Raw genomic sequence first — 11145 nt, forward strand, 5'->3', positions numbered from 1 at the left:
TCATTTATATTATTAATTTCATTATTATTATTACTATTCAAATTAATAATATTATTAATTATTGTAATAATATTATTCATCATACTAATATTATTATTAATATTATTGTTAATATTATTAATATTCATACATTTAATATCATTTATATTATTAATTTCATTATTAGTATTATTATTCAAATTAATAATATTATTAATTATTGTAATAATATTATTCATCATACTAATATTATTATTAATATTATTGTTAATATTATTAATATTCATGATATTAATATTATTAAAATTATAAATGTTATTAATATTATTAAATATTATTAATATGATTAATATTAACAATATTTTTTTAATTTATAAAATAATATCTAATTTAATTAATATAATGATTAATTTATTTTTTTACAATTAATTTTTATTTAATAATTATCTTTTGACATATTTTTTACATACAATATACTCTATGTTCACAATCTTCTGATATAATACCGTTTCTTTATTTTATCCTTGTTGCATTTTCTTGTAAACAGGATGTACGGATTATAATATAGGAAACACAATGTAATGTAATATTAAATGGTTATAAACTTTTGTAATGAAATGATATTTGAAGTTACATCACAGTATCAATAAAGCCATCGCATGTGTGTAGAAGCCATGTATATGTATGTGTTGGTGTGTCAATTACACCTTATTGAAATAAACAACAAAAAATAAAAGTAACTGCAAAACGGTAATAGTGTTGTTGTATGTGGTGATTTATGAGGAGAGGAGTTTGGCGGCGAGGGTTGTTTTTGCAAGTGGAACACATACGAGGTTGTGTTTCCTGGGAACTGTTAGGCCAGCTCTCTCTTCCATGCTAACTATGGCATCATCACCTTTGAGTATGTGTCCTTCTGGGTCCACCACTTGCAGGTCAAAGCACTGGACAACAGATGCAAGAAGTGTTGCCATTCCAGAAGTAGACAAATTCACTCCAGGGCACATTCTCCTACCTGACCCAAATGGGAGAAGTTGAAAATGCTGCCCCCTTAGATCAATAGGTCCAACTTCCCCTTCACCTCCATTTTCTAAGAATCTCTCAGGACGAAATTCCAATGGTCTGTTCCAGTACTTGGGGTCTCTTCCTACAGCCCAAACATTGAAAAGTATCAGTGCTCCCTCTGGGATCACACACCCTTCAATCTCGCACTCTTCCACACACTTTCTTTTCACCACAGGGAGTGGTGGGTGCAGGCGGAATGTCTCCTTCACAATGGCCCTGATGTAAGGAAGGTTTTGAGTATCAACTTCCTCAACCACTCTATCTTTCCCCACAACACTGTACACCTCCTCCCGAGCCTTTTGCAGCACCCTAGGGTTGTTGATCAGCTCTGCCAAAGCCCACTCCGTTGCCACGGCTGTGGAATCTGTCCCTGCTGAGAAGAAATCCTGTCACAATGGAAAATGTGTGTATGGTGAGTCAGAATAGTTTACGTGAAGAGAAATGAAAATGGATGAAGAAAAGAGAAGCAGGGAAACTTACGACAACAAGACCCTTGATCTGCTCTTTGGTAATCTTGATCTCCATGGTCTCGTCCTCGGCGAATTCAAGCAAAGTATCGAGGAAAATACCGCTCTGCTCTCCCTCAACAACTTCTCCGTTCTTTCTCCTTCTCACGATCTCTTGGCGCTTCTTGATGACCTTCTCAATGACGGGGTCGAACTTGTTGAATATTTCATCGATCCTCTGCTCATACTTTCCAAACTTGAGCTTATTCAAGGGCCAGATGAAGTTGGTAAGACTGTACTCACCGAAGATCTTAACTGTCTCGCGAGCCAAATCTCTAACCTCTTTGGCCTCACCCAGCATCATCATGGAGATGGTATTGTTAGTCCACTTGAGAAGCTCCTCGGTGACGTTAAGGGGTTGTTGGGCCTGTGCACTCTGGGCGAGAACCCTGAGAACCTTGCGGATCTCATGGCTCCTCAAGGGCCTCAACTTGTTGACGGTGGTGGCGTTGAGGAGGTCGTTCATGATGAGCTTCCTGATGAACTTCCAGTAAGGTCCAAAAGGAACCATGGCAACGGAGTTGTCGTAAGTGAGGCGCTTAATAGCAGAGGTTTGGAACCTGGTGTTGAAGGAAGCAGCCTCGTGGGTTTGAAGGAAGAGTTTGAACAACTGAGGAGTGGAGGCAACAACGGTGGGCATAGAGCCAAAGTAGAGAGAGAACAAAGGACCATAACGTTGGGAAAGAGAAAGGAGGGAGTGGTGGAGAAGTTGGTCTTTTAAAAGGTGAAGGTGACCAACGAAGGGAAGCCTGGGCTTTGGGCTAGGAGGGTTGGGAAGGTGGCGAAGGGCCTTGGATTTAGCAGTGGGTGTAGGACGCAGGTGCAGAAACAATGCTAGCACCAACAAACCAATTGCAATTTCGAGCAACATGATCATTCTGCTTCTGTCAGGTTTAGGACTGTGTTGTAGTAGTGTGGGAACGAGTAAGGGAAATCCCGAATCTGAGGCTAATAAACCATGATATTTTTGGCCTGAGAAAACAGGCTTCGAATGCTTCCTTTTATAAGCAACGGATCCTGTGGGCCCGCAAACATTTTTGAAGAAATATGATTTTCAAAAAGAATTTCAATCTGATATGGTGTATCCACGTGTTAATTTTGAAAAATATTATGAGAACTGTACATTCAAAACCCATCACTTTTTTACAATTGTTATTTCATCAAATATAATTTTAAAAGAGGATGAAAGCTCGGACGCTCCTATTAAATGACGTGTTGTTTTTGGATATTTGTATTGAACACCGACATTCGTATAATATTTGTAGGACACGTAACACGTATCCGTGAAGTGTCTAATTCAAAAAGTATTTGTTGGATTTCTGACAATTCTAGTATGCTTCTAACACAATTTTAAAAAGAAAAAATACATTAATTTTTTAAAAAATCAAACTTATTGTATAAATTTTTATTATGATTATAAAAATAAGAAACAAATATATTTGAACCAGTCATAAAAAACATCTTTATGCTCCGAAAAATAATTAGAGATATTTGTGCACATAAATATTTATTGTTAATTTATATAATTCATAATTATATAATATATAGATTCATGTTTCCATGTCCTACATTTTAGAGATGATACGTATCTTCGTGTCCGTGTCAGTGTATGTACTACATAGTTCACAACTTGCTTCACTATATTATTTCTAATTAATAATATAAAAAAAAGTATCATTTTATATAAAAATTGATATTTTAGGTAAAGTAAGAAAGTTGTATACGGATAAAATTGTAAATGTATATTTTTCATTCTAAAACTGATAAGTACAAATTGTTAAAGTATCAACACTTAATATTATTTTTTATTTTATTTTTAACAGTTATAATTTAGAAAAATTTAAACAATAAATTATGTGGATCCACATATACTTTTAAAAAAACATATTACTTTGATAAGTAATAGTTAAAGATACTCTCGTTTACAAAAATTTCATCTCATCGCATCATTTATCCACATTACAATAAAAGATTATCAAATATTTATTTTGACAACTAGATATTGAAAGACATCATATTACACTTTGGTCCATGCAATTTAATTTTAAAATTATTCTATTTAAACAAAAAATTATTTCTCTTTTTAATTGTAATATAATACAAGATTATTGATACTCAGAAAGTATTTCTCTTTTTAATTTTATCCGTTTTAATTTTAATTTGGAGAAAATTAGTTATGGGTTTTAAGATATGAAGAGTGATTTTTAAAAGAATGATTCGTTATGTTTTGTTCTGAGAAGTGTATTTCACTTACCACGTAATTATGTATAGTCTAAGTTATGGTGCGGAACGGCTGCGCATTTGATTTGGTTTGGTTTCTTGGAGTTGGTGGAGGCAAGAGGCAGTCGCCAACCCTGCTTTAAAAAAACATATATCTCATACTGTTTATAATAATATTTTAAAATTAAAAAATAAAATAAAATAAATATTTACTTATTATAACATAAAATGTGTGTTTATACTATTAAAGATGTTAATATATCAGTATTCCTTTGACAAATCCTTAAGTCAAACATGACTGCTTTCTTAAGAGTAATAATGGTTGATAACAAGTTAAATTTATATTACTGTTTCAGTGGGATGTGATGACCAACCACCATTATCTTATTTCAAATAGGGCAACTGAGATAATATTCTTTTCTTTAACATGTACGACCAATGAGACACCTTTTCTTCTGTGAGGAATGTCATGAGACTTCAGGTGGGGGATGTCATGAGACTTATGAGGTTTTTTTTTTATCAAAGTAGTGCAATTTTTTATTTTTTTTTTTATATTTTGGGTTTTTTTTTATTCAAAAATGGGTAAACAGCCAATCGCAATAGAGATTTTGATAAAATAAAATAGTCAATCACAATAGTGATTTTGAAAAAGAATAAAAATATTTACGATTTTTATCTGAAATCGTATTCCCATGTACGATTTTAATATTAAAATATATTTTAACATTAAATTTTTTTAAAAAAATTGTATATATGAAATTTCAACATCCTAAGTTTATATATAATAACATATAAAATTAAAAAGAATTATATAATAAATATGTTTTAAATATTTTAATATAATAATTTTAATATATATGTTTTCATTTTTAAAATAGAAATAAAAATAATAGAAAATTAGATAAATTTAATTCATTATTATAACTTTAATTTATATAATTAAATAAAATTACATTTTAGTATTTAAAATAATAACAATAATAATAGAAAATTAGATAGATATAATTTACTATTATAACTTTTTTTTATATATAACTTAAGAAATTTATATTTTTATAAAAAAATTAACTAAATAAGTTTTCAGATTTTTTTTATTATACATAAAAACTATTTTGAATTTTTAATAAAATTAATGATGTAATATTTTAATAATATAAATTGATTATTTTAAAAAATGATTAAATTAAATTTAATTCATAATAAAAAATTAAGTTGGAAAAATTCTAAATTCGAAATGCTAAAATAAAGCAGAAACTTTAATTGAAAAAGTAAAATGAAGAATGTTAATCGAAAGCTGAATTGTCATATAAAAAGCAGATAAATAATGTAAGAGTATGTTCTACTATTGTTTATATGGATAATTTGTTCTATTGTGGCCTTCATTCCTATAATAAGAGCAATTTTTTTGGTTTATTTGGAAGTGGTTCATCCATTTCATTATGTATACGATTAGTTGTTGGTCTGTCTGATTCCTTACGGTGCATGTAGGAGTCTGGGATGAAATTCAGTCCTATATAAGTAGACCAATAATCTTCATTTCGAACTGGATGAAATTCAACTTTGTAAACCTTCAAAATATACTGCAAACTATAGATAGGATCAACGAATGTTGTTAGTTGTAAATGGCATGTCGAACAAACAATGATAACATGAGAACAAGGAAGTCAGAGAGCTTGAAACTCCCCACAATCACACCACCAGTCATTAAGTCTTACTGTGTATGACATAGGTAGGCGTCGTAGTTGGGCAGTGGATAGCTCTTGAACATCAAACTCTGAATTTTGTCTATTGTAGCTTTGGACATGACACATAGCCAATTGTTGTTCATTTTTCCGTAACAAGGCAGTAATATCTTCTGGATATTGATGGCCAGCTTGTAACATGCACTCTATCTTCGTCCCTCGCTCAACAAACCAAGATTTGGTTCTTTCAAAAGTTGTCTTCACAAGAGCACATATGGGTAACGATCGTGCTCCCTTTAATACAAAGTTCATGCACTCAGCTAAATTTATTGTCATGTGACCATACTGCCTCCGTCATATGCTTGTGTCCATTTTTTCAAAGGTATTTGATCTATCCAGACAAAAGCTTACTGAAATTGTGATCTTAGAGCCAACAACTTTGCCTGAACAATTGGTTGTTTCATTTCATAACCTGTGAAATGTAAAAAATTAAATGATTTAAAGTGATTGTGTTGCAACAAGAATAAGCAATATAAGTGAATTAAATTAAGATAAATACCCATGTTTATTAATTGTCTCTTCGCCTCGGCATTCTTGAACTTCTTATTGAAGTAAGATGCAATGTGGCGTATGAAATATACTGATAGAAGACCATGTCCTTCCCAAGCTACTTCTGAAGATTTTAATGCTGATAAAATGGCCTTTCCTCTATTAGTTATCATGCAAATATTTTGTTGCGGTATGACATGTGATCACAACATGCGGAAGAACCAGATCAATGCTTCTTTTGTTTCACCTTCAACTATTGTAAAAGCTAAAGGGAATATGTTTCGGTTACCATCTTGACCAATTGCAGTTAGCAAAGTTCCATGGTATTTTCCGATCAAGAATGTTCCGTCAACTTGGACTATTGGCTTGCAGTAATTAAAGTCATCAATGCAAGGCTTGAAAGCCCAAAATACTCGTTCTAAGATGTTACACAAGTTGTCTTGAACCGCCTATAAAAAAAGAACAAGTTACATATTCAGCAATTGTCCCAGGGACACTTTCTTGAACCGCCTACAACCATCTTGGAAGATGATTATAGGATTTGTCCCAATCGCCGAATTCCATGGCAAGCGCCTTTTGTTTTGCCATCCATGCTTTTTTATATGTTACTGAATAACCATAACGATTTTTAATTTATGCGATTAAACTTTTCACAGGGATGGATGTGTTTGCTTTAATGGAATCGACCACTACAGTTGCAATTTGGTTGGAGTCCAAATTTACGTGATCAACAGAAAGAGTGGTCAACAAACATGTGTGGGTTGCTTCAATATTTTTGATCTCCCATGTATCACAGATTTAACTGAAGGATGCTCTAAGCCGCCATTGACATCCATTATTGTAGTCAATGCACCAGGCTACATATCGATTCGTCTTTGACTCCACGACAACAAATTTGAACTCTTCAGCTGTGTGATATTGTTTGATGGCAACCAATGTAGCCTTTTTATTAGGAAAAGTCATTCGTTCAGAAAGGTCATATTGAGCTATTTGTCTAGATCGATTATTAAAATCACTTTGTTGGAGTGATGACATTGCGAAACCACCATCTTCAGGTAAATCATCAACATCGTTGTCTTCACTAAACTCATTAATAATATATCTGATTATGGGTTCCTCTGGGTGCTAATAGAACTGTCTCCAATGTAAAACAAATTCATCTACCACATGCAACATGTAATTAATATTGTTATTATAAAGTGCATGCAATGAGCGTGAATACTTAGAAAATATTTCAATACAAAATTTAAATTATTACCTTGTGAAGAGGAATATATAAGACAAGTTCTGCTCCAATCAAAACTTCCCAAAAAATTTCTTTCCAAAACTGTGAAATAAGTTTGATGATTTTGTGGTTATAGGAAGAGTTTCTTTCATTGGTTGTTTGCTTTCAGTATATATATATATATATATATATATATATATATATATATATATATATATATATATATATATATATATAAACATAGTTACAAGAAAGTTTTAAATTATTAAGAGGAATTGAATATGTTTTTCAGTCTCCCATTCACTCAAGTTATTTGTGCTATTTGTGCTTGGAGTGAATTGTGCTTTCACTAAATTCATGCTTTCCTACATGTACTTTCCTTCACTCACTTTGACTTTTTCCTCCATGTGCTTTGTTTTTTCCTTCATGGCATGACTTGCTTTACGTGAGAATCTTGCTAAATATGCAGAGAATCACTCCATGGCATATTTGATTCAAACACTCCATAATCCTTTATTTCAAAGTTTGGTACTTTGGCAGAGATTCTCTATTGTGTTTTCTATTCACTCGTGAAAGCATGGCACTCTGCATATGTTGCAAATGTTGGGTCTTCATCAAATGTTGCACAATTTGGACAAGTTCAATTTCAATCTGCCCCCAATCAAGCACCACAAATATTCAGCTTTATAGACCACCACAACATGTCTGCCCAATTTCCTTACCAGCAAGTGCCATCAATGTTCTTCTTAAACTTATTCATTTTCGATTCCATTTTAGCTTTTCGATTAAATTTTTTTAATTTATTAAAAATTCAAAATAATTTTAATATATTAAATTTCAAAAAATTTATTTTTAATTTTTTAATTATATATAATAAAAGTTCAGTTATTTTTTAATTATATATAATAAAAAAATGTTTTCTTAAAACTTATTTAGTTAATATTTTATAAAAATATAATTTTCTTTTATTATATATACAAAAAGTTATAATAGTAAATTAAATTTATCTAATTTTCTATTATTATTATTATTTTAAATACTAAAATTTAATTTTCTTTAATAATATATAAAATAAAGTTATAATAATAAATTAAATTTATCTAATTTTATATTATTTTCATTTCTATTTTAAATACTAAAACATATATTTAAAACATATTTATTATATTTTTTTAATTTTATATATTATTATATATAAACGTATGGTGAAATCGTATTTTATATATACGATTTTTTTTTATATTTAATATTTTAAAATATATTTTAATATTAAAATCGTATATGTGGAATACTATTTTAGTTAGAAATCGTAAATTCTATGTACGATTTTCAATTTTTTTCAACATCTCTCACGATTCACAATTCTATTCAATCTAAATCTTTATTGCGATTGACGATTTACCGGAATAAATTTTTTTTGCCATTTTAGAAATATAGAAAAAAGATTATACTAGTTTGAGTAAAAAAAATCGAATTATGATCTATTAGAAAAAATTGTTGATAGGTTAAATAACCATACATCAGATTACAATTATAATTGGACAAAAAAATATTTTATTGAAATAAAATAATTTTAAAATTATATTGGCCAAATCACAGTTATAAACTGATATTCTTTAATTTACATTTGTCAAAATAACATTTTTCTATAGAAAAAATATGTTTTTACACTTGTTGTATTGGACCAAAGTCTTGAGAGCTTAGTGCTCACTGGTCGGAGCTCAGTATCTGCCTTACATACGTCAGCGCGGTTATTGGGTCTGGAAGACAGGCTATGGGTTTGGGCTCGAGATACGTGTTCACTCCTTTCTATACACTTAATGTAACCCCTTGCGCGCAAGGCCCATACAGTCAGCAAGAGGTAGTAGCGGACCTAGGGGTGTGCTTAACGCGTATGGGTCTAATACTAGCAAAGGTTTTCTCCACACCTAAGTCCATGTGTGCTAGGGCATAATGAGTTAGGTTGCATGTTGATACGTAGCGCCTCGCCAAGGTTGTCTACATGAAACAGATTGGACCCCTAATGCTGGTACATGAGTTGGTACCCAGATGGTTATTTTGTTAAGATTTGATGCACTCCAGTGAAGGAAAGATTCTGTTGAGCTGCGATGCTAAGAGAATGTGCCCTAACAGAATGTCTTCCTAATGCATAGGCTTTCAGTTGAGATGAGACTCTTGTGAGAGAAAGCTGCTACAAAAGGTAGGCTATAAAATGGACTTGAGATCTCAGGTAAATGTACGTTGTTTCTAAGACTTAAACTAGTTACTTCTTATTTCTATAAGCCCTGTAGTGACTTGATCGTCAGAGTGCAATCAATAGATATGGCCCCCTCTGTCTCAACGAAGTCGCGTTCCAGCATTCCAAAGGGAAAAACAAATTCCACCAGAGATAGACGAAGCCAGAGTTTGAGATTGGAGTCAACCTACGACTAAGTCAACCGGTGAGAACAGTTGTGTTTTGATTTTACATTCTATACTAAATTAAGTTATTTAAATAAAATATAAATAAAGTTATTAATATAAAAATAATAAAATAACTTGTGAAATGAGAGTAAAACAAATTTGAACTTACAATGTTACAGCTTGCTTTAAAATATCATTTTAAGTCTTCGGTAACTCACAAGTACAAATAAAATTTGTAATTAAGTTTTAATTTTTGGCTATTTTCAAAGGTTTAACTTCCTTATCACTTTGAATATTTTTATTCGAGTTTCCGTTAAAGATTTGTTAAGTTGAATATTAAAAAATTTATATTTTTAATTAAAATTTTACTATTTGATTTTGTTATTAGCTAAGTTGATCATGTCTTACATATATAATATATAAGAACAATTTAAATTTCATTAAAACTAATTTAAATGTATTACAGTTTACATACACTAGTTGACGAAGTGTAATATTAATATGTTTTTGTAGAGTTTATGCAGGTGAGACTATCATCTGATGGAAATTAAGACATGTTATCCTCTTTTAAACTACGAACATGATAAAGAAAAATGACCGATATATAAAATTAAATTTATTTTTTATATGATTCACAACAATTATCGTCTAGATAGAATGTCCAAATAACACATCTATATCTAAAATTGTGATTTAGGATTTACTAAACTTGTCATGTGTAAATTTATAATTAACCTTGATTTATCAGCATGTAGGAGATGAATATATAATCTTTTTTAATATTTTATCTTTTTTAAACCGTTGGATTTTTTATAATTTATAATTTTATTATTTTATTTTGTAAAAGTTTAAGATAATATTTATTACTCTTTTATTGATTATATTTGATTCCTTGCCTATTTTTTAGTTAAAAAAGGAATGATGATCCAAAAACCTGTTTTCAAACATTAATGAAATTGGATCAAAAAATTAAATTAATATTTGATGTTATTATAATGAGTAATGATCAATCTACTTACTACAATTCTTACTTGATGTTATTCTAGTCTTGTTCGAACTAAAGGTCTAATTTATTCGATCAAAAGTCTTATTATTTGACTACTATTATTACTTATTATTTTAATTTCTAAATATGTGCTAATATTATTATGAGTTATATACTTATGTAATTGAGTACAATGTGTAACTTTAAAATATATTGGAAGAACTTTTAAATAATCAAATATCATATCCAGTATATTATAGAATTAGTTAAGAACTATGAAGCTCATACACAATTGTTGATTTTCGTTTTCACACGTCGAACGTATATTGGACACGGACATTACAGACACAAAGACGATACCATGTTGGATGCATTTAGCTGGGCCAAACACGGTCCAGTTTGTGGACACGCGGAAGATACTAGTGAGGAGAAGGAGAACAAAGAAGATGAAGGATGGAAAGGAACTATGAAGACAGAAGAAGAAAATAAGAAGATGAAGGGTTGCAGAGAATTTTTTTAAAAAGAAAAGTGAAG

General features: G+C 30.4%; 1 protein-coding gene across 1 annotated transcript; it reads right to left on the minus strand.

Annotated features, from left to right (window-relative positions):
- Positions 1-558: 558 nt before the first annotated feature.
- LOC137806654 (2-hydroxyisoflavanone synthase-like) lies at positions 559-2516 on the minus strand. The gene is made up of 2 exons (XM_068606873.1): positions 1522-2516; positions 559-1427 (listed from the first exon to the last, which is right to left on the minus strand). Exons 1-2 carry the CDS (start codon positions 2422-2424, stop codon positions 756-758), a joined length of 1575 nt encoding a protein of 524 aa, XP_068462974.1. The 5' UTR covers positions 2425-2516; the 3' UTR covers positions 559-755.
- Positions 2517-11145: the final 8629 nt, after the last annotated feature.

The sequence above is a fragment of the Phaseolus vulgaris genome, chromosome 3, assembly GCF_000499845.2.
Source record: "Phaseolus vulgaris cultivar G19833 chromosome 3, P. vulgaris v2.0, whole genome shotgun sequence".
Taxonomy (NCBI): Eukaryota; Viridiplantae; Streptophyta; class Magnoliopsida; order Fabales; family Fabaceae; genus Phaseolus; species Phaseolus vulgaris.